The 24,894-nt window shown below is 41.5% G+C and overlaps 1 protein-coding gene across 1 annotated transcript in view; it reads left to right on the top strand.

Moving 5' to 3' along the window:
* Positions 1–4,280, top strand: part of RDX (radixin) — a 41,794-nt gene extending 37,514 nt beyond the window's left edge. Inside the window, exons 13-14 of the mRNA XM_050892212.1 lie at positions 667–909; positions 1,891–4,280. Of these exons, the coding sequence (XP_050748169.1) occupies positions 667–909; positions 1,891–2,055 (408 nt within the window). The 3' untranslated portion in view covers positions 2,056–4,280. The remainder of the gene's footprint in view (positions 1–666; positions 910–1,890) is intronic.
* Positions 4,281–24,894: the final 20,614 nt, after the last annotated feature.

Raw genomic sequence — 24,894 nt, 5'->3', positions numbered from 1 at the left:
TAATATTAAATAATCACGAAGGGGGGGAAGTTCTCATCACAAAGATATGGTCAAAGATTTGAAATGGCTTCCTTATGTATGGTGATGAAACAGATTGGGGCTTCATGTTGGAAAAGAAAACACCTCAGGAGGGAGGTGTATAAAATCATGAGTGGTGGTGAAAAAATGAACCAGAACAATAACAAAGGCACATCAAATGCAACTGGACAATAGTTTAAAGCAAAATAGTATTTCTTCACAAAATCTGTAATTAGCTATGGGATGTGAATAGTAATTGTGTGCACAGGTTCAAAAAGTGATTGAACAAAATCTTGTAAGTTCTGGTCGAATATGAAATTTGAAGACATCACCTTTTGATTTAGGAAGTCCCTAAGCCTCAAACTTCAGGAGGCTAGAAAAGTTGGAAGGCAATCAGTGTGACTGCCCTATTCTCTCACTCTTCTCTTGTCTACTGCTGGAAATAGTTGAACTCCAGTACGGCTGGTTTTGAGTCATATCTTTTTTTACCCTGTATTCCTATTTGACAATTTTCAGTGCATAAGCTAGTCGTGTCACTTATAAAGGAGAGTTTCCATGTGTCCGAAAACATTTCAAATATTTATTTTTATTTTTCTGACTATTCATAAATCATTTTAAAAGATGCTAAGTACTGTTTACTATATTTAGGCTTTTGCAGCCCAAGAGGACTTGGAAAAGACTAAAGAAGAACTGAAATCCGTGATGTCTGCTCCTCCTCCACCTCCTCCCCCACCAGTTATTCCTCCAACAGAGAATGAACATGATGAACATGATGAGAACAATGCTGAAGCCAGTGCAGAACTGTCTTCTGATGGTGTCATGAATCACAGGAGTGAGGAAGAACGGGTAACAGAAACACAGAAAAATGAACGTGTTAAGAAACAGCTCCAGGTAATGAAGGTTCTTAGTTGTATCAACATAATTCAGAGTTTTCATTCTTTATTTGTCAAAAATTTCATTGAAATTACGGTGTGCCAAGGAAACAGCCTTTTTATCATTTACTAGGTTTATTACTAATTTACCAACTAATATCACTCATAGTGTTCTAGAAGTAGAACAGATAGAAAGATTGGATGTAAGATTGTGCTTTATAGCTTAAAAGTATTAGTATGTTGTCGCACTAGCTAGTAAACATTTCTAATAATTATATAATGTCCAGGACACTGAATGTTAAAACATAATGCTTTCCTTTCTCAATACTGAAATTCATTAAGTGGTATGAACAGATGCTTACTTAATAGTATTTGTGTTTATTTGCAGTCATTCACAGACATTGTAAATGCAAAAACTGAATTATGCCCATTTTGGATTAATCTTATTTCCCTGAAATGGAGCATTTCCTCCTAGACTAGTGTTACCCTTCAAAGTATAATAATCTATGTTAGTGGTAACCCTTTGCCTTGTTATGAAATGTCTATTTGGGAAGGAAATAAAAGAAATGGAAAGCTGCTTCTTTTTCTGGCAGCAATATCTTAGTAGCATGTACGTGTGATAGCCTTTCTGCTTGGCCAATCACTGAACAGGATCAGGGAGATAAACGAGCTGTCTTTAGTCAAGCAGAAATTGAAAAATAAGGTCATTCTCCTGCTTTATCCTACTGGTCCCTTTCTTCTTGGATGTTATGGTATGAGGCCTTTTTTTTAGTTTGATGCCCGTACTTACGTAAGGAAAGAATCCTATGCTCTCCTTCTCTTTCCCTCTGCAGTCTTTCTGATAGACCTCACAACCTGAGTTACTGAATGCCAACCTATGAAATGCTTGTTGTGCTGTTCAAGAAATCCTTATCCAAGTTGCAGAATAGTTGTTATCAGAAATTCCAGAATCATTAAAAGATTAGTCAAAGCACTTAAATGCAAATATTTTATTCAACAGGCTTTAAGTTCTGAGTTGGCTCAAGCCAGAGATGAAACCAAGAAAACACAAAATGATGTCCTTCATGCTGAGAATGTTAAAGCAGGCCGTGATAAGTACAAGACTCTTCGACAAATCCGACAAGGCAATACAAAGCAGCGTATTGATGAGTTTGAAGCAATGTGAGAGCTGTTATTTTGCATATATGTTCCTCGTAAAGCTGAACCACCAACAGAGAAAAAAGCAGGCCTTTGCAGATTTGATGGATTGCACCCCACTTTGCCAAAGCACTTAATACCAGTTTGACTACAGTGGCTAGAAGACCAGTTTAGGGGAAGCTATTCAACCGTAAGGCAGTCTGTCATCCCTAGCTTTTTGGGGGGGAGGGTGTGGAGAATGATAGCAGTTTTTTCCCCATCATGTTTTCAGTTTCATTGTTTCATATATTTTTTTTCTTTAGAAACTGATGTGAAGTATATAATGACTGACAAGTGTATATATTGTTTAAACATTAAGAAATAGAAAGAAGAATGGAACTGAACCTAAACTGGATAGGTACTATTTCAGTATGAAGTTTGAAATTACGTTTTTCAGTGTAGCTACACCATTAAGAGTTTGATATTGCTGACTTTCAGTTTTGTTTTTTTTTCTCCCAAGTGAAATTCTTTGGTGTTTCATGTCCTGTCATCATTGATGGTTTTCTTTGCCTGCCTGTTCACAAAGGTCTGGATGGCAGGTGGTAGTTCCAGGAAATATTTTTAAATGGAACACTACCTGTGGGCAGCACATGGCTGCTGATAGGCTTGAATAAGTAATGCTTTTCCTAGGTGATTCTTTTAGACGCGCAAAATGTTCTAATGCAGCAAAGGAAAAAAAAATACAAAGCTTCATGTGCTATTTGCTTGTAATTATTTTATTTGCAGTAGGGAGACCTGGACCTTTCTGGCAAGGGAGCATATGAAAACATCAGTCCCAGGGAGGGGACAGTATCCTACCTCACTACTATGTACATGATGACTGGTCCTTCAAACACCATGAAAAAACCTGTTTAAATTGACTATCACTACACAGTGATATCATAGAATGCTAGGAGCCCTTACTCCCAGGATTTTGTTTTACTTTAAGATGGATTTATAGTGCTAAATACTGTCTAACTGCCTTTTGTTGAGTTTAAATTGTAAAAGCATCTTGCGTGTTTTAAAGCTGTAACCTGTCACTGGTATACTATCTCCTGGGAGGGGTGTAGAATGTGCGTGTCAGTTAGTTTGGTTTTAGGTTTCCAAATACAAAATGAAAGTTCCCAGAATTGGAGTAAAAGTGTTTGTAGCTTCAGTTTTCAGTGAAGCTAGTATTGTAATTGTCATATCTGATGTCAGATCATTGTTATTAAGTCCTTTCCCTCTTGAAAAGGAGACCTGCTTTTTTGAGAAATTTGCTTAGAAATTGAACTTTAGAAATAACTTTACAGTTAATGGAATAACTGCAGTTATTCCTTCTGTTATAGTACCCTAGTAAATATCTACAGTGGAAGAACCCTGCTTTCTCTGAGGATGGTTCAGCTCTTTTCTGTTTGATATTATGCACTCATAAATTTACACTTATCTATTAAAATTTGCCATTTTATTAAACATTTTTTTCATGCACAATAGGTTTAAATTTCTTATGAACAGTCCAACTAAATTTTTTTTTTATTTTGCGGAGTTAAAGGTTGGCTATGTGGGGTGACATCATGAAAATAAAATAAAGATACATTAATATATTTTTGGTTTGTGGGGCTAAACATATCTGGTTGACCTTGAAGACTGATGTGCAGATGGTGTGCACATGCTTCAAAACGCTGCTTGGTGGAAGTTGGTGTTTCTACTTGCAGTGCACTGTAAGAACAGTTTTTGTTTCACAGGCTTCATACACCGAAGCTTAAGCAAATTTCTGAAGTATTCAAACAGTTTGCCACAGCAGGTGAAATACTGTGCTTCCAGTGAGTTTTCATTTTTCCCTGGAAAGTGTGCACTAACACTGATACATCAGTTTCAGTGTTGGGAAAAAATACCAGTAAAGTTTGCTGTTCATAAATCTACAATATATAGAGTAGGGCTAAATGGATTAGATCCATTTATAAAGCTGTGTGATTATTTTTTTTTTTTTTTTCCTAAACAACCAGGAACAACCATTTGTAATATGAATTTTCACAATGAACAAAGTGGTAATAGCTGCTGTCACCAGCAGTTGGGAACACTTACTGGTGCGGAAATACTAAGAATACATTTAGTGATTACTTGGTGAAGTAATTTTCCACATGCTTTTTCCTTTAGCATCATGTTTTGTGTTGTACAATTAAGCTACAATTACATCTACTATTTTGGATAACATTCATTGGTTAACAATAAAGAGATACAGTTAATTTCTCTGAGGTCCATTGTTGTTATTTAATGCCCTTTATTTCTGACAGCTTTACTAAACGCACTGTAATAGCCTTTTTCCAGAGCAATGTACAAATTTTGGTCATCTTTTGTTTCACACTCTGGTCAAAATGAAATTAAAAAAAAAAAAATTCAAATTGTATCCCTAGAGAATGGTACTGTGCTTAACAAATTACCACATACAGTTGGGAGGAAGCACTGGTGATTGTCGATTCAAAACAGGATGTGAATCATCAGAGCAAATGGGCTGTCTTCAGAACAGAGGGTAATTTGGCCACGTAAGAGCTCTATGGGTAATGTAAGAACTTTCAATCACTGCCTACGTATTGCTTAGCCCCAGGTTAAGTGAAATTCAGTTTAATAGGTCAATGTCTTAAGCATTGAGAAACCTTGATGTGGTTTTTTGATACTGCACATTATAGTGGACAGTGCTGTCAAATATATGCATGCCATATGTTTTAGATAATGAGAGGTTTATGGGCTTTTCACCTGTCTAATACACTTGGAGATGGCAGGAACGGTCCTATATAAATAGGTATACAAATTAATCTGCTAAGCAGCTCTCACATTAATTAGACCTCCTCTCAGGTGACATTCCATTCTATCTTGTATTTGTTTGGCCTTGCACTCAGTACAAGCACATGACCCTTTTCGTCACTCCATATGGCAGAATTGCTATGATAAATTAAAACGTGTACTTGATACTTTTAACCATGCCTATTTCTAGTTTTATACTTCTCTCTTCTTGGAGCCGCTCCTGCGGAAGCATTAGATTTGAGGTTTCTCACTTGTTAGAGAGCTTCTGCATAGGTATGTAACTTCAGAACATTGTGCTTGAAAGGGGAGGTAAGTGCTTTGAAAGGTTTTTTTAAAATATGCTCTTGAGGTGGAGAGAGAAGGATGCAAAATAGTGCCACTATTTACAGACGAGACTAATACAATCACCCAGAATGCCTCGATGTGAAAGAAGATATTCTGTCTTCTTGAAGTAGTCCCCTCTGCACATCAAAACCTACATTTTCTGTTGGTCGTACTCTTCGAGTACATGTTTCCTGTATACTCTCTTTATTTTGTCCAAAACAGAACAAAATTCACGTCTGCCTTTTTAAACCCACTTTGGAAAGCATTGTTGTGCTTTTGCCTCTCTTAAAACATGTTCTCTAGGGCTGTTCAAGTTATCTGCCTTATAAGCACCTCTGAGGAAGGAGGTTTGTTCTAAATGAAATATTTTAAACTTCTGAGGACAAAGTACCTCAAGTATGTTTTCTTAATTTTTTTAAAGAAAATATAGAGATTAAAATGATTAGTTAAAACCTTTTGCTTTTGAAAAGGAACTTTTATGCAAGCATTTTCCATGTCTGTTCACATGTGGATGATGTAAAAAGTTGTTCTCCCCAAGACATCAGATTAGTTTCAAGAATTGGGGGTTTTAACAAAGATGATGTATCCCAGTGGGATGAGGTTGTTGATGCTAGTGTTCATAAACATACTTTCTGAGTAAAAATATCAACGTAAGAAAATTGAAAGCTTCCTTACAAAAGAGCAAAGTTCACTTAATAGAAGTTGTCTCATACACAGAATTTAATGTATCTTGGCTGGGTGGTAAGATTTTCCTGGAAAATGTAATAGGCGTCAATGGATCAGCACACAAACTGGTAATTTCTTTGACCCCCTCACAGCATATTCTGTTGTTCATGCTTGGAGACGGAGAGTACCTGCCTCCCAGCCCGAATGGCGTGCTGGCTGCTCAGCTGGGTGGGTGGCTAGGAGATGGTTCTGGCTGGCCGCTGTGGGCACCTGCCAGGCAGTGCGTCCCTCTGCTCTGCTCCCGAGCAGGCCAATGCAGCACCTTTCCTCCCCAAGCAATGGGTCTGCAAGCCTGAGTTTTACATGACTGGTCCTTTTCCTAGTTTGGGGACCCAGTCAGCAGCAAGGAGCAGCTCAGGGCTGGAAGGGATGGCGTAATGGTAGAGGGCTATAAGGGAAAAAAAAAAAAAAACCCCAAACACAAACGTGGTGTGCTAGAATCCTTAACTGGCCCATTTATTCACTTGTGTTGAGGACTCCTTTTCAGTGTACGGTTGCAGCATCCATAAATTCACTATGTGTGACCAATAACTTGTTTAGCTAATTCAGCAGGCAATTTGTTGGAGGGAGTTGCACTTTTCATTTCACTGAGCTGAGCCCAAATCTATAGGCATAGGTCAGTTATCTGATTTTGTTTTTATTCATGGAGTCTGTCACTTGTGTTCACTTTACTACCTGCAGACTCCGAGTTGATAAACTGCTCCTTTGGAGTGCAGTTAGAGAAACTTTGACTTGTTTTGCTTTTTCTCCCTTCCATGCAAAGAGATTGCTGACATATCAAATGTATATGTCACATTTAATGTGAATGAAGTGGACTCACCAAAGCCCAAAAAGCCTCCCCCCAATCCCTTCAATCCCAAGCCATCAAATTTCTTCACAAGAGACCACAATATTTGCAGCAGTGCCTGCAATATTCTAGATATTTAGGAAGAGAGAGAGCCCACATAGTTCATAGTTTAGGGAAAGACAAGGTTAGCAAAGGGAAATGGAGCATTTTGAATTGCTGGGATTCCATTAGGTGTTTATATTGGCTTTTGTAAATAATGTGTCAGAGTGTTTCTGTTCACAGCAGTAGGCTTTAGGCAGCAGAAGAAACAAGGGGAGATGGAAACGCACATCAAAGGAGGCGGCCTGGTTGCTGCAAATATTCCTAATGCACGTGTGTGTGAAAGTTAATGTTCCCTGTGCTCTGGATAAGTGGATCAGGTGAAAAGAGATCAAGCTCAGAGGTAGGACAATTGCATTGCTTTTTTTTGCTTGTTTGGGTTTTCTTTTTTTTTGTTTGCTTTTAAACTACCTTGTTTACATGAGAGGAGTTGCCATTATCTGAATATTTAGCTGAAGGCTTTTAGACAGCCTGCTGCCCAGCACTAAAAGGTCTTGGAGTTCTTAAGGCCGTGTGTACCCAGACTGGCCTCTGTATTATAGCTTGCTAAACTTCAGCAGAAGACATCCTCTGCAGTCTGATAATTTTGCCTTAGAGCACTTCTGCATTGACAAGATAAGAGTTGTGTACATGCACGGTTCTAGCTGCCCCACTGCTTGTTCCAGCAGCGCGAAACCCACGTGTACCCATGTGAAACAGTAATCGCGTGACAGGCTCCGTGACCACATAGGCTGAACTCTGTGGGATCTCATATCAAGTCTACAGCTCCCTGTGGCCTCAGCTTTCACGCTTCTTATTCACCCTTGATTTCTTCATTAAACTTGATACAGTATTTAACTTCTTAATCTATAACTTCAATAATATTCTACCAAACTGAGCTTCCAGTAAACGGTTGACTACTGTGTCAAATGTTTTCTTAAAATACATTATACTGATAAGTTGAAGTAGTCGCACTTTACTTTTATTTAAGCAGCACTTCTGATTAATTAATAATCTTTCTGAATATGGTAATTACAGTTGCATTGCCAGAAAGAGATTCATTTGCATCAGGGCTGAGGCTGAAAACATTTCTGCCAAGTGTACTTCGATCTTCAACAAAGTAAGTTGAGAATGTGTAGGTAACATCCAGAATACACAGACCAGTTGATCCTGCCACCGCTACCTTTATTGCTGGGAACAAATTCATTTATGTTTGAGTGAGCAGATCAGTGTTTAGGGATTTGGGACAGGACAGCAAGCTTGTTCACACATCAGAAAAATTTCTAAAAATGATAAGAAATCTTCATATCTTTAATCGGCACTTCTGCTGTATGTTTCCTGTCCTTGATAGTTTTTCTTCAGTTTAATTCACGTTTTGAATTCTTGGATTTCTTCTCTTGAGAACAGTGTTTCGGGCATCCATCTCGCTGCTCAGTGCCAGTTGTTGTACTTCTCTGTACCATTTGAAAACACAGCTCTTCCTCTTTCTTCTTTTGCGTTTGGGATCTTACAGTGTTGTTTTCAACAAAGCCAGCTAACTCAGCATGTTTAAATTTAGAACTATTACTGCTACTTCTTGGAATAATCTTTGGATTAATTTTGGCTACATGTTCTCTTATCAGGCATGAATAGTATATGCCACCTTATAGAATAAATAACTGTATTGACTAGTTAATAATTGCTAGTAGCATTCTGGAGAACAGAAAATGTCAGAAAACAACTGTGTTAATGCATGCAGAAAACCAGGGAAGATCTGAATCACAGTGTTTATACCCATGAGGTTCAGCTTTGAGCCTAGCCCTAGTCACGCACACAAGGGAGCACGTGGGAGAGAAATTCTCTGCTTTCGTTGTGTAGCTTCTCTCTCTGTCTGGACTATGCGAGGGAACGCACTGGAATGGGGTGGCTATGCCTGCTCAAACAGCAGAGCAGTCGGGCACAATTGCATGGTGCTATGGCTTGTCTTTTCTGCACAACAGTTGTCCTGGATGTAAAAATACTAAAAAGAAAAAAACATGAAATAGTTGATTTTTTTCCTGTGGACTCTTATTTAAGAGAGTTATGGTTATATTCCTGCCTGGCTTCGAACCTTGTCTGCAGGTCACCCTGGTAAAAGCTGGACTCCTCTATAGCATAAGCGCAGATATCTTTGAGGAGTTAGGTATCCAGTAGCTCTCCAGCCCGTCCTGACTTTAAGATGCAGTGGCAGGTGTGGGGGGAAGACATCTCATACCTGTCTCTGTTCGTTTTAATATGAGGCCATGAAAATAAATTCTGGAGAACCTTTTTCTAGCGGTGGCTTCTGTTTGCTTTGGGTGGCCCTTTTCATACATGTTTCTCCCAGTCTTTGAACTGGTTCTTACGTCTCACCTTGCTTTACTGCTGTTGAGGGGTTTTTTTTTTGTCCTTGCTAGCGTGTCATGCCATTTATTTCATCTGAAGAATAGATTTCAGTTTAGATCCTTGAGAGCTTTAATGCAATTAAATAACTTTGTTTCAGTATGGGAATGCAAATTAAGACAGGGAAGGAAGATGTTGCATAATTATTAGTTTAAAAACATTGTGGGGAAAAAAAGTTTAAGCCTTAAGACTTGCCAAAAGAAATACGTTGCATTAGCTGACTACTTAGACTACAGGGTGAAAACAAGAGGCAGGCAGCTACGTATGGCAAGGTAGACTTTTTCTCAAACTAGATTTATGGTAGCACAGTACTTTGGTAAAATTCACCAGGCTATTTATTTATTGACATTTGCTGGATTCTTTAGAGAGCACTGGAGAAGAGAATACTGTATATTTCTTTCTTTAGTCATATTTCCTTTAATTACTTCTGTTGTAGCTTATTCTATCAATTTACGAGTAAAAATGCCTTTTTCCTCCCCAGTGATTTTGTAAAATTGTGTTTTGCCGATGACACTGCAACTAGCTTTGCAGTCTGTCGGTTAATGGATGAAACTATTTTCTGAGGGAAAGGTAGTATAATTTGGTTTGCATTTAAATGAGCTTGATAATTTATACATATATATACACATATATCTAAAAAAGAATGTGTATATATAGCATGGTTACACTGGAGATTTCTGATACAGTATGTGGCATCAGGCCTTGTAATGGCTGTATTAAAGTGAAATACACAAGTTGCTACTTATTTTTATATAAACTTTGATCTTGAATAGTTTTAGAAATCAAGCTTTTTAAAGCTAACTGTTTAAAAAATGATCTTAAAAATATTACAGCATGCAGAGTGATTATGGTTCAGTCTTGTCCTTGATATCAAAATTGGACCTATTTACCTGCATGTTTGTTTTTATCCTCCTGCAAAAGCCAGTTGTTTCTGGGGATCTCTTAGTACCAGGAAACATTTCACTGGTTTCAGTGGTACCTTCCCAGTGTACAGTTTCACTCGCTCTTTCTCCTGTTTCAGAAGCATGTTTTTCCTCCCCACCCCTGGCCACGAATTGCTGTCAGACTTCTAAAACACCAGAATGTTAGTACTTCTAAGTCTTAACCACACGTCTTATTTGCTTATGCTCAAGCCCTGGAAGTTCCCACTGACTTTCTGTGCCAGAAAATGATTTGTGTGGGAAACAGGCTGTGGTATAAAATTTGACGTGACGTTCCTACGTGTTACATGCTGTAGCTGCACTCGTAAACGTAAAGAAGTGCTGTTGAAGGCTTCTTACTTTTGAATAGCAACTCATTCCCTATGCTTACTGAATGACAAAGAGAATCTGGTAATTAAGTCTTTTTCCTGATTCCTTTTGAATAAAATACTGATATATTAATACTTATAGCTGAAGTGTTTCTCTAAAACAATCAGAATGAGAGGTTCGCACTATAGGAAGGCTGAATTTAAAATACTGATTATTCTTTGCCTATTCATAATATAATCTACTTAAGGAAGTAATTCTCTAAAAGGAAAACATTTTTCAAGCCACTTCAACAATGAATTTTCATAAAAATCAACATGGGAAATACACATTTTTGAAATATATCTTCACTCAAGTAAATTTTGACTCATTGTAAAGATTTCCACCAGAGAACTTTAAACTAGGAGAGAAATAAATTTGAGAGAGATTCTTTATGCTGTCCTCACCTTTTCTCCAAAAGGCTCATGCAAGGCAACAAACTGAATAAACTAAACCCCAGAGCTTATACAGCAAACGGTATGTGTGCTGTGCTAAAAAGAAGAGATGTCTGAAATCATATTGGCTGTGATTGAATGTTCTACAAATATGTCCTGTATTTGGTGTATTTATGCACAAGGCATCTTATTTCAGCCACCTTTGGGAGCAGTTTTAACACAGTCTTACTTATGTCACGCTCAGCTGTGGTTTCTGTCGTCCTCTTCAAGCTGAAAGTCAATGAAGACGGGTTCTCGGTGTCCTTGGGGGCCTTGGCCACAAGAACCACATGTTTCTTAAATCATTCTGATGCTCCCTCATTCTGCCTATGTCTTAGAAACAAAATTCAGTTGGAAATTAAATTCAGAATAGTTACAGGGAGTGAAGTGTGGCTCTTATGATGTTGCTGCATATTTCTATTTATTGTTTTTGTTTAGTATTCTTTTGGTAAATCTAGTTGATCTCTCTCTGTCTTTTTGTGCAGGTTACAAAAGTACGATCTCTTGCAGCCCTTAGGATAGGAACAAGGTAAAGATCAGCAGAAGACCTGGGGTCTGCCAAGGCCTGCTATTGCGCTTCTGTAAATCTGGACAGTTTACAGCACTTTAAATTAGGCGCTGCCTGGTCCGTGAAGAGTTTTTTGGAAGGACCAGGAAGTGCTGTTACGACATTTCGTTAATGTTTGGTTCTCTCATGGTCTCTCTAAATCTTTCCTTTGTTGTCTTTTCCCAGGAGAAAATTAGCTTTTTGAAGTATTTAAGCTGTTGTTCTTCCCAGAAAAACAGGAAATAATACTAATATGTTAATCTTTAACATGTAATGGGACGTGCTAGAGTGAATGGTGATGTGACCCTTCAAAGTGCTTGGGGGATCTTGTAGGCTTTGCCCACAGATGATGTAGTGTGGGAAGCCTGACTCTATATCCAGCCTGGGTAAAGTGAAGTAAGAGTAGATACTTTCCAAGTTTTATTGGTTTTCTACACAATTTCTAATAGCTTCGATGATACATGAATAGTGTCAGATAATTTTCTAATGTAAAACTCCCAATTTAATATGTCTGTACATACATTTCCAGTGTAAGCACCCGTTGCTGCTTGCCTTTTTGTATGCTATGAGGATGTGCATACTGTGTATACGTAACTGCGTTGAATTGTGCACCCTGCACAAAAGCCTGAATAAATGGGTTTTAACATTAATCCAAAGAATCACTATTCATTTGACAATCAGTGTTGCTTATTGCTAGGGAAAATTTTTTTCACTTCTCTGAGAAGTTTAATTCATTTTGTGGCACCAGTCCCAAGTGGAGTTTCCAGGTAAACGTCTTGTGCTGTGATCAGATAAGCCATGGGAGGCTGGATTTGCAAAGAATGGATTGCTCTTGAAGGAAAAGATGGGAGCTGGTAATTAAGGAATCTCGTAATTGAGTAGATGGACGCCTGAATTATTCCCAAATTCAGCTAGTATCCCCTGGGAATATAGCAAACCTTGGAAACACTTGTGTTCCTCGCGGTGCCTTCTTGCACAATGGCCTCCTGCATTGGGAACTGTGCGGGTAGATCCATCGGAGGACTTGGATCTGAAACAGCGGCTGCCAAAGCCGTACAGCACGTGCCCAAAATCGTTAGCTGATAACTGCCCAACGAGGGAGCCGCCTCAGTGCTCTGCAAGCCTCCCATGGAACTGGGACGCTGCCTGGGTGCTCGCTGCTGTGCCTCCTGTAGCCACCACCGCCCGCGGGGAGCAGTCCTCCGGCTTGGCCGATGGAGGAGGGGCTGCGTGCAGTGGGCTCTCCGTCCTGGCAGGGTTTGGAGCTGCGTCCCCAACACCTCAGGGCTGCGGGTGGGCAGGGCGGGCTGTTGGGTCACCGCCAGCCTCCTGCTGAAACCCCCGCGGAGCCCCGGGGCTGTGCAGAAGGAAGCCTCCCCTGCCTCAGTGGGTTACGCCAGGGCACCACCAGTTGAAGCAAGACCCTGGCTCAGCCCTTGGAGGATGAGGTTTGGGTTCAGGATGCCGAGAGGAACATAAAATCCAGAGCTGTGGGATTTCAGGGGCTGCTTTGCACATCTAGGCCAGCACCGGGGCCTCGGGACTGGCTTGCTCAGCACCTGAGTGATTCTTTTCAAATTGTTTCTGCAGCCTCCCTCTCCCTGCGTTACCCATGCGGGGGGTTAGAGATGTTCCTGGTGCTCAGGGGAACCAAGGCACAGTGGCCTCCATGAATTTTATCTCTAGCCAGATTCTAAAGTGTTTCTGCAATAACTACCGCTTGAAGCAGCCTTCTCTAAGACTGTGTTTGCTTCAGGTACTAACAGTGAAAGGTAATAGGACCCTTTCATGCAAATACATCTTCAGTACAACTGCAAAATGTTCCCAAGGATTTTATTTACTGTTGTGCTGCCTTTGCTGATGTCTGCCTACGATGCTTTTTGGCTTCTGTTACAAGTGTTGAAGTTCTCTGGTGGACATCCTGCAGAGAGGGAATTGGGCAAGATGAAGTGTAATGTACCTTAGCAGCCAGAGTGAAAAACGGAAACATGAAAGAAAGTGATTTTGATGTAATGAAAGCTTTGGGCTCTTTCTCACTGCTGATTGTAGCTTTGTTCAAAATGTAGCTGCTCTGGTCTAGCTATAACAGATCGGATCGGCTCTTTGTTAGCTGGAAGGTGCAGGTTCACACCCACCGCTGGTGGCCGGCAGGAGCTGGCCTGGGAAGGGGTGGCAGCTCCCCACGGCGGCTGCTGGAGGACCCAGCCCAGGGATGTCTCCTCCTCTGCTGCAGCAGCTGCTTTGTATAAGCCTTGATGGCTGAAAATTGTCATGGTCTTCCAGGCGGGGTGACAATCCTGCCTGTGGGAAGACCACAGGAGGTTTCTCAGTCACGTCGGGGCGGGGGGTGTCAGGATTTTGCCCTGGTGAGGATGTTGTTGAAATAGCAGATTGGCATTTACCCATAGGTGAAGGTCTGTCTGAAGTATTGTTGTAGCAGTGTTGTATGATGAAAAATGCTGTCCTGCAGGGAAGGAAAGCATGAATTCAATCATGCCTGTGAATACCCGGCATGAAAGAGCAGTGCCTGGTCTGTAAGGCAGAAAGCAACTTGATCACCACTTGAAGTGGTGTTTTCCTTCCTTGTCCCCCTCGCCTCTGCGCTATTTCCACACTTGGTGGCTGGCCAGTGGCTTTGCTGGTCCTTGCAGAAGTTCATCATGGGTCTTTCCTCTAATTTCACAAGTGGTCTTTGCATCTATGGCTGCAGCAGGGTCTGAACTTGAAAGCAGCCGGGCTGCAGCTGGCCAGGGCCAGGCGGGTGGGCACGCAGTGGCTGGGATGCAGACACCCTGGGTCTCGGGACTCGGCTGCCTTGCTGCCTCGCCTGTGGAGGGCAACATCATAAACCTACATACATTTTGGGGTTTCTTCCCGGTTTCTGTGACGGCCTGACTGAAGTTCTGCTGCCGCTTTGCTTTCCATAGTTGATGTGTGCTGGCAAGTTAGTGAACGAAAGCCTGCATGCCTCCCCAACCCCGGCAGCCTCCTATGGCAGAGCTTGCTGGCCCTCAGTGGGGGGGGGTGGGGGTGGTAACCCACTAAATTAATTTTAAATGTCAAAAGAAAAGGGTGGGGTGAACAATTTCATTAAAAGTCTGATCCAGGTTTAAGATGGAGTAACAGCCCCATTTCCTGGCAGCACGTGGCACACTAACACTTTCCATTTTTATCATGCTGACATTTTTCTTTCTCTGAAATAATTCTATAGATGTAGCCCATGCCAACCACGAGCAGCTCTGCTGTGTCCTGTGTGCACGGAGTTTCAGCATTAATTAAATCACTTCATTGCAGAAGGAGCCAAGGGAAACTCATTTCTTCTTGTATAAAATAAGTCAATTAAACAAACATAACATCATCCCTCTCTGCAGTTCCTGGAGCATCTGCCTCTCCTCAGCCATGGTGACGGTGACAAGACCAGGGCAGAGCCTCAGCCTGTGAATGCTGGGGGCAGGTTAGTGCTGAGGGCCACCGTGGTCTGCACCCCCCCATAAAAACATTTAACTGGGGCTGAGCCCCAGCAGGCTGGTGGTTATAGTCAGTCTGCAAATATGTGGCTCATGCCAGAGTCACCAACAACTGCTGGAGCAGCAAGAGGTGCTGCCGTGGTCTGCGAGGTGTCTGCAGCGGGGGAGCAGGGAGGAAAACACACTGCCCGAGACGGGAATTTTTGCTACTGAATTCAGTTCATTTTTTTTCCCCCTGAGGAAAGAAAAAGAGCATTTCTATTTCTGAAATTGGCAAAATATAAATTAAATCTAGGTTTGTGTGTGCCCGAAAGCTTTGCATAAGTGGATGAAAACCAAATTCCTTCTCCCTGCCTCCCAAGCACCCCGGCACGATCCCAATGCAATTTTCCCCTTTTCAGGCCGCTTCCCGAGGGGTGGCGTGTCAGGTCACCCAAACCACCGCCGCAGCTCCAGTTCCAGGGCCCAGTCGGGGATCTCTGTAAGGTGAGCCTGGCCAATGTAAGGAACCTGCCTGGCGAACACTCATCGCCAGCTCCTTATCCCCCACACTCCTCTTGCTTACACTTCACCCAGCTCATGTAAATTAATAGCGGCATTTAATTTCTGTCATACCTACCTGTTGCTCTTGGCAAGCTCAACTGCGGGGGGGGAAGCCCAACCCTTTCTATGGAGGCCATTAAATAGAGTGACACCAGGAACGTCATCTGCATGTCTACCATGGGGTGCTCATATGTATGTCCCAGCACCCAGCTGTTGGCCACGGTGAGCGTGGGGCACCCCTGCTCCTCAACCCACACCCCATCCTGCCCTGCGGGACTCCAGTAAGGACTGGTTTCCTGGGTCTCCTACAAGCTGGTTTTGGGCAGGTCCTCCTCAGCCTGGAGCTTCTCCCAAGCTTTCCTTGGAGAAGCTCGTGGGTTGGATACATCCCCAGGGATGTGCAGAGAAATGCGGGGCGGCAGCTCCTTCCTGGTGGTGGCTGTAGGACTCTGGGAGCCTGCCGTGTGAAGCAGGGTGTGTGACGAACCCCATCAGTGGAGGAAATTTCAATCATTTTCAACACTTCTGCTGCTGCTTCTGCTGCTGCTTCTGCCATGCCAGGTGTCTCAGGAGTGGGTCCTGGGGTTACCGAACACAGGTCCTCTGTCATTACGCTGAAGAGCAGGATGATGGTGGCATTTAATGCATGTGCTCCTAATGTGCCCAGTTCCTTGCCAGCTTTTCTCTACAGTCACAGCAAACCTTTGGAGCAAAGGGGGTAGTTCATGCACTGGAGGAGAAAATCTCTCATCCATTTCTTCATCGCAGAATGAGCTCAAAGATCCTGCAAGGCTGGAGAACGCTGCTCAGAGCGGCCAAAGCGACGCTTTGTCCTGCTTGGAAATGGTCTTGCAAGGAGCATTCCTGTGTGGTTGTACAACAGCCTCTCTTGCAGGTCCTCTAGACAAGGTCATGCGGGTTGTCTAGTTCAGGTTTCAGCTCCAGGATGACTGACAGAGCCCCTTCATCTCCAACCTAACAACACTTCAGCCTGCATCAGGAGCCGCTGTGATGCCTGTCAGGCTCACGTGGACTCTTGTTAAAGCCATCACGAGAAATTTGTAACCTGGTAAAAGGCTCTCCGAGCCTGCCTTGCGTGATGCAGGCAAGCAGATCCTCATGGGACTTAAAGACTCACCTGAACTGGGGAAACTCACTTTCCTTGATCAGTCCAAGGGAGAAATCAGAGCTACGGAGGAGAGGCCTTGGGCAGTGGTGCAACCACCACCCAAAGAGACCAAACCAGATTACACAAGCACCAGCAGCTCAGTGTCTTGAGCAGAAAAAGTCTGGATTTGGCATTCTTGAAGCAATCTCATAAAATGAAATCCAGCCTGTGCCAGCAAACCACCTATGAAGAAACCAGTGTGTCCAGGGACATGCCAAATCCCACTTGCGGCTTTGCAACTCCTCTGAATTATCCAGCATACCGGTTTCCTCAAGAAATGAGGAATGCGCGTGACTCTGGTAGTGGCTGTGAGGTCTCACTGAAGAGAAGAGTTACAGCTGGGAATACTGATGTTTAAAGCAGTTCATCAGTCAAGATCAGCTGCAGCACTTCTACTGCACTTCCCTCAGTGTTTAACACTGCCACTGATGAACATACTGTATGGAACATGGTGGGTCGATCTTTACTTCTGCCTGCTGCAGTGGGCTGAATGCAGCATCACAACCATAAATATAAGCAACAAGTTCAGCAATTTAAGCAATTTTTAGGGCACTTGCAGCTGAAAGCTGGCTGGAAGCTGGGCTCTGGCGGTGCCCTCACAGGAGAGAAGAGAGCGATTTGTCACCCAGCATCCCCCAGCAGGTACCATCCCGCAGCTCAAGAGCAAGAGCCAGAGCGTCCTAAGGTTGAGAGTCGAACAGGGAAGTGAGTAATGCAACCAGGGAAGCGGTAACTGTTTTTTAGAAAATAAATAACTTCAGTGTGCTAAACAACTAAGTAACAGAGAAAAGTTATAACCTGTTCATTAGATCTTGTACTGGGCTTACGACCCAAGCTCTGGACATGCTCCAGGCCCCGTTACCTCTTGCTCTTTGCAGGAACAACAAGCTGATGGTTGTGGTCAGGCTTTGGGCATCCACCCAACCCTACCTTCTGCTCCTCAGCTCTCTGGAGTTACAGCTCTCAGCTTTGGAGCTACACAGTGTCAACGTATGTCCCACCTGCAGTTTGCTTCTGCATCTGAAATAATGGATGAAATGTGTTTTTCTCTTCCCTTGCCCTAAGTAATGCCTTCAAGAGAACAGCGACTTGCAGGACAAGCAACCTGTCTTCTCCTTAACTCGTCTGGGTGGAGGCTGCAGGTCATGCAGAGCAGGACAGGGCCCTTGGAGACATGCATGTGGGGTCTTCAGACATTATCTGCTCAGCCTGATAAATACAGCAGAAGTAATTCGCACCTCTGAGGCCATAAAGTGAGTCCTTCCTTTACTTGTGCTTTGGGGGATGGAGCCTCTGCCCTCCAAAACTGCATTTTCTTGCCAGGTGAATAATATGATACTATTTTAAAAAGTGTAAGGGAAAGTGTGCTATTTAATTTCCTCATCTACTGCAAACAGAAGATTTCTGGATCTATCAATTATGTGGAGACACAATGCAAATGTTTTAGAGAGAGACTTCAAGCAGCTGGCTGAAGAAACCGATAGGCCTGCGCCATGCAGATCAGCAGCCAAGGAAACCTCACCTCAGGTCATTGATCCATCTCTTCCTGCTGGAGACGTGATCATCCACCCTGAGCCTTCTCTCTGCTTACGTACACACTCTTTGCTCAAGCTCCAAGCGTTGATTTACTGAAAAGTAGCTATATGACAATTCGAACAGCACTTCAGAAAAAATGACGTATTTCCATGCGGCGAGCGTGAGGGCTCAGCTGAGCTGAAGGCGATGGGAGCACCTGGGCCAGCAATACCCCAGCCTGACTTCTGACAACAAGGCAACAGAGGTGCTCAGAGTCCAGCAGCAGGTCAGAAAAAAGCAATGCAAGCACAAAACGGTATGTCAGAGACCAAGCAGCCTCATGCCAGAGCTTGCAAAGGAACCACCACCTGAAGCCAAGCAGCGCACCAGCGCTGGCGCAGGCAGCGCAGGTATTTCCTGGGATGGGACCACCTTGCCCCGCGAGCCAGGGAAGCACTTCCCGCCCCTCGCATTACACGCACGCAGCTTCCCATCACTCCTCCGCTCCGCTGCCAATGCGATCAGTCATGGTTCATGCACACCATGATGAGTTTTGAGATCAGCATCCCCGGAGGTACCTCGCTGTAGTATTTCCACCCAGCTGCTGGGGAGAGACCTTTACGTTTCACTCCAGTGCCTCCGTTTGCTGTGAAAGGAGGCACAGTCATATGATATGCTCAGGCTGGATACAGTAAAACAGCAGATGTTCATAGCTGTGCAAAACATTTGCATTAAGCAAATTACCAGTGGTCACAACTGATGAAGGGCAACATTATGGTCTTTTTTTTTTTTTTTTTTTTTTTAGGCCAACTGCTCCTTCCATCTGCATTCGCATCACCCCGCTTTGCTCCTCGTTGCAGGGCTGGCAGGCTGTTCCTGCGCCCGCACGTAGGGCTGGAGAGGGAAGGACACAGGGTCCCAGCAAGTTTGGCATGCTGGCCCTAGCCAGGCAATGCAATCTGGCAAAAATACAATTCAACAGCTCCGTGTATTTTGAATAGTCATTTTATCACAGCTTATAGCAGTTTCTGCTGTTATCTCTGCATTCATCAGATAACTATTCTATTCTATTCTATTCTATTTATCCCACAGTATTTTGAGCTAGGCCACTAATAATTATGCAATGGAAGACGAGTAGATGTGTAGCAGTACTTGAAAGGAGACCAGATCCACTGGCACAACATCTAAATCCAAATTCTGCCACTAAATGACTGATGTGGCTACTTAACCCCAGAGTTTTAGTTTTCTTAGTAAGCAAAATGAGGGGAAAGAGCCCATTAAATATGAATTACTACATTAAAAATGAACTGATAATCTATAGTTATTTATATGTTTGAAACTGTTTAAATTTACTCAAAGTGAGCAGTTTTGTTGTGCAGGTAGGAACACAAAGCTGTCTATAACTCACTGCTAACTGCTCTCAAGATTTTTTTTTTATGAAACAAAACCAGCCCGTCAATGAGTAAAATGAATCTTTATTTTTTTCTCTAAAAGCAGAATCCATGTACATGTGTTTTTGTACGGTTTAGAAGGTGGTTTTAAGATGTGAATAGTCACATCACAGAAATAATACAGAACAACCAGTGAAGGAACGAAGAGCCAGTTTGACAATTGCTTTACCAAGTAGTCCAAACGTTATTTTTAGCTAATGTTTTTGCCAGAGCGGACTTCAGGACAATATTAAAATCTCACCTACTCAACAAATACAGAGATAATGAGGGGAAAAGGAACTACAAAACACAATTATTGCTGCTATATCTGCATTTCTGATTCCTTGCAGGATGATCTGTAATATGCTGGTAAAACAGTTTTTAAATATCAGTTTAATTAAGAATGTCATTCAGATAAATAAAAAGTAACCAACCAGCCAACCTAACGTGGTAACTTAGACTTCATCTGAGACCAAAAGAAGAAAGGTTGTTCTACAAAAAGCAGAGCGGTTTTGTTTTACAGGGTGAAGAGTAGTTTGTTACACCTTTGAAACACCGAGGATGGATGTGCTTAAACACCTAAGTAGATTTGGTTTGCAGGTGTTCCTAACAACCACAAAGTGCAATCCTGGCCAAATGACCTGTCAGCACCAGTGAGATCTCACCTCCTTCTGGGAGCAGGCGGTTCCCCAGCTCTGCTCCAAATGTGCTCCTCAAAGCCCCAGCCCTCCCGCACTTACACACACGCCAGTTTTACTCAGGTCTTCTCTAACGCCACCAAAATTGGCCCATGCGAGTACTTGTGCTGAAGTCAGGCATACGTGTAAGTGGCAGGAGACTGGGCCCTCCAACAGCTATTAAGTCTGAGAGAGGGGACGAGAACTATTGCAATCATTTAGGTTAAAGGGTAGACAGAGTAATAAACACTTCAAGCACAAGTTATGACAACCCTTTAAGACCTGAAAATGGAAGCTGGAAAATTATTTAAAGCATACTCGTAACTATGAACACCACACTGTATTTGATAGTGCCTTTATAAACATCTACTACAAACTTCACATACACCAGTGAATTACCTTGTAATGCACTGCAAGGGAAACCCAGCATACGGTAGGATGATTCACATGCAAACAGACATTTCACGTGCGGTTAGGTGACTAGACCACCAGTTTCTGATGAAACCTTAAGATATATGAAATGTATTCTAGAACATCTGAAAATGAAGTCTGAACATCTCTCACGTTACCTAGCAGAAGGTTAGCTGGAACAATCATTTAACACAGATGATTTTAGGATTAGTTACATGGTTAGTCTAAACAATGTGCACATACCTATTTAATTTGAACAAAATTCTTCAACTATGCTTTTCTAAAATTTACAAAGTATATAAAACGCATGATTTGACATTTATAAAACCTCAGCCCTTTTATAAAAAACAAAACAAGGCCATAGAGTTTTCTTTTGTTTAAATTTAAATCTATTGGTTTTTTTCTCAGCAGTTTTAGTTCCTATGATAAATAAAAAATATAAATGGCACTCCACCACAGCCTTATAATGCAAGGAATAAATTAGCAAGAGTCACACTGTAAATCAAAATAAATAATTTCTAAATTATTTTTATTTTAAAAAATGGTCTCTTTAATTGCACAGTATTTTCAATTTTCAGTAGCAATGAAAAGTCAGTTGGGTATTTTTCTAAATGCTCCAGAGAGTATGAAAGCACTCATTTTTCAAGCTTTACACATCAAAAATACCTTGGTCAAACCATCAACTGATAAAACTGATAAATGTTTTGGTAGTCTCTTACTGCAGCAAGATGCCGCGGTATCTCTCACCAAGGCATTTAGTCCTCCGGCGCTCACCTTGCTGGGGCAAGCGCCCCCAGCTTTCCGTTCCAAGTGAGGTACTCTGGTTTACACTGATAGCTTTGATATTTTTGGAAAAGTATTCACCATTAACGATGACTTTCACAGCAGAAGATCGTCAACTGCTCAACAGTCCACATACTCCAAGGCTGCAGAAGTCCCCTTCAAGGGCTTCACCAGACCGGCACGCCTTCTTTTTGGGGTGTCACATGAACACATCAGGCTTTTGGCTCTCCCCAGAGCTATTCTGCAGTGGAGGACCAAGCTACAATTCAGATATACCAAAGAAAACAGGACACCTGAAAAGATATGATCTTACCTCAGACTATTAGCAGTAGTCTTAAACCCACCTGCCAAGTATATGTATGTATATATATATACACACACACACACACACACACATATTTAAAAAAAAAAAAAAAAGAGACAACAAAGCGATTAATACTGTCATAGCCTGGGCATATTTAGCTCAAAGTTAGGTATCCATAGGACATATTTAAAAACTCTAAATATTGGCAACACATCGTTGTATACAAAACAGTTGTGGGCAGATGCCTAACGTAAATGTGCATTCAAAATACTGTGTATCTACATACTATTACTGATGTAGCTATAATAGCTTAGGATTCTATCTAAAAATACAGAGTTTCTGCTAAGTAACAAAACAACTCTCAAGTACTGAAGACAAGGGAAAGCGTTGCCCTCTTCTTAGCGGTGGGACAGGCCTAACTTAAAGGTACTTAATCCTTCACTGCAATTCCAGCACTCAGCTGGGGCAAAGACAGTATCACTGAACTACCTTTACTGTTTAAATAACACAGGATGTTACAGTTCAGTTATTTGCATCAACACAATTACATTGACAAATGTAGTATTTGACAAGTATCATTGCGTTCATGTTTTTTACTGGTGTCCTCTCTAAAGGCTGTTAAATATATAGACTGATCTCTTCATCGTGGAGGAGTTCACACGCAATTCCTCATTCTCTCTGTTATCACAGCAAAACCAAAGGAAATATCAAGGCCAATATTTTGTCCACAGTAAATTTGCTTTACCCAACACAAGAGAGTCTAAGGGGAACTAGCACATCATTGCACAACATTAAAAACCACCAAATGACTCCTGTTCTTATACTTTTAAAGCATTTTCAGTGCTTGAGTACAAAGCACAGAACCTATTACAAGAATTCTCTAGCAATCAACACACTTTCAGGGATTCAATACTGCATTAAACGTACGTGCAGGCAATCAATACTGATAACCCAGGTCTGGGTGCTGCAGCACACAGTCCCACGCGTCTCCTTGCGCCGTTTTAACAACGTGGCTAAGCCTGCTGATCCAACACTCTAGGCCAGACTGCTACATGTACATCATAGGAAGCATTCTGGTGCTCACACGATAGGGAAAAAGACAAAACGCCTCTATTACATACACGTTTCTGTTCATGCTTAAAGGAATTCAACTTTTGGCAGAAGTAAATTCCTACATAAAAAATAAATGTAGAAACCCATTAAAAACACAAATATAATAACTGCATTGTTAAAACAGCTGCATCTACACTATGGTGTAGTACTTAAGTGTAATTCAATTTAAAAAAATCTTAGTGTACAACTAAGATGAGACCCATTTCCCAGTCCAAACCTCAGCGTCAGCGCTGCATCGATCTCTACATTAAAACATGCTCTACGGATGGCGACCAACCAAATCCAGGGAAAAACTGTTGCCACAGGTGAAGAGTTCCTCTCCCTAAACAGACAACGCAGGACAGATGGTGTAGAGCCCCTCCGGTATTGCCGCAGGGACAGGCGACGGCAGATCCCGCAGCACATCAGCAGTTGAAGCTGCATGAGCACTACGTCCTGAATTGGTTTGCTGAACATGGTTCAGATTATTGGATATGTCTATAAGCACAATGCTCTTTAGAAGCATTTACTGTATACCCAAACCCTACTTGCTGCAACACATGGTGTCGCACAAGTAGTGAAAACGTCTTCGTATTCAAAGGTGCTTGGACATCATTTTCAGGCAGCATTTTACCTTTATTTTAGTGAGTTCCCACTACAAAGATTTTAGAAGGAAGAAGATGCCAATAGTTTCTTTTTTCTTTTTAATATGTGAAATCGAGACAGACACCTAAATAAGTATCTACTTTTACTTGCCTAAGTCTATTCTATGTCTGAAATCTCTAATTTTTAAATAAGGGATAAAATGTTGCCCAAAAGACTAGTTATAGTTATGCATTTGTGTTTCTACTAAATCTACAAATCAAAATAGTTCTCAGTTAAAAAGATACAATTTGTATCAACAGTAAAAGGTACTTTCTGGTTCTTCAGGGCCTTACTTTATATTCCAGCAAGCGTACCAAAATTATCAGCAGTAATAGTGTAAACTAGTGATTTTTTTTTAACACTGAACATCATTTCAATGGATGGAAACCTAAAACTGTTGGCAGTCACGTAAGTACATCTGACATCAACTGCAAAATCTATTTCTATTATATATATATATAAAAGCTTACGAGGTGCTAGTAAAACCCATGACTCAAAACCAGAAATATCCCTTACTAATACTAAAACAGACTTGGTTTGTCTGTTTCTAAAACTACACTATTTGTGGCAAGAATCAGGCCTACACGATGCAAAAGGCCAAAACCTAACTTCAGGAACACATACAGTATCTTCTCTCCCCGCAACCCTCCCCTCCCCAACAGAAACAGAAAGAAAAAAAAAGTTTAAGTTATTATTTTGAGCTACAATATCATTACCATAGTGCAGTTAATAAACGTTGCATATCCTCAACACACAAAACCTTTTCAGGCCAGCCTTGATAAATAGCAAGAAAAATCAAACAGTATCTTAAATACAAAACTTGCATTGAGATAATTAAATTCATTTAAAAACAGGTAAATATTTTATGAAAAGCGTATTTTATCCAGTACACTTGTGCAGCAATACAAAGAAAAAACACATAAAACAACTAAATGGGACCCTACGATTTCAGGCCCCCTTCTACTGACCAGAAATACACAGAGCTGGGTAACAACGCACGGGAACTGAAACTAGGTGGCCTGGTTTGGGGAGGTTCGGAGCGTTTGCAGCTTCTGTTAGGTTCAAACAGGGCTGCAAATTCTCAGCACCTTTGAAAATCAGGCAATAAGGCTTTTACCTTATTGATAAATTAGTAAAAAAAAAAAAAAAAAAAAGGATTTTTTTCCTCCTCTGATTGCATCTGATCTTACTAATTGACTGCATCAACAAAACATTAACTATTTAAACAAAACAAAGAAAGCAATGAAAAGTGCCATACTATAAATTACCAATATATTGTTACCCATTTCACTGTTAACTGGTAACTTAATTATTTGTTTAAAAAAATGAAGTCAGTGCTGTAGTAAATCTTTGTTTCCTATAAATAGATGATTATAGCACAAAAAAGCTCACAAAAACAAACATACATACTTATGCTGTTGTAAAAAGTTCAAAAACTTCGCTTGAAAATT

This window comes from Gymnogyps californianus, chromosome 1 (assembly GCF_018139145.2).
Source record: "Gymnogyps californianus isolate 813 chromosome 1, ASM1813914v2, whole genome shotgun sequence".
Classification (NCBI taxonomy): Eukaryota; Metazoa; Chordata; class Aves; order Accipitriformes; family Cathartidae; genus Gymnogyps; species Gymnogyps californianus.
This window is presented reverse-complemented; position numbering and strand designations above follow the sequence as displayed.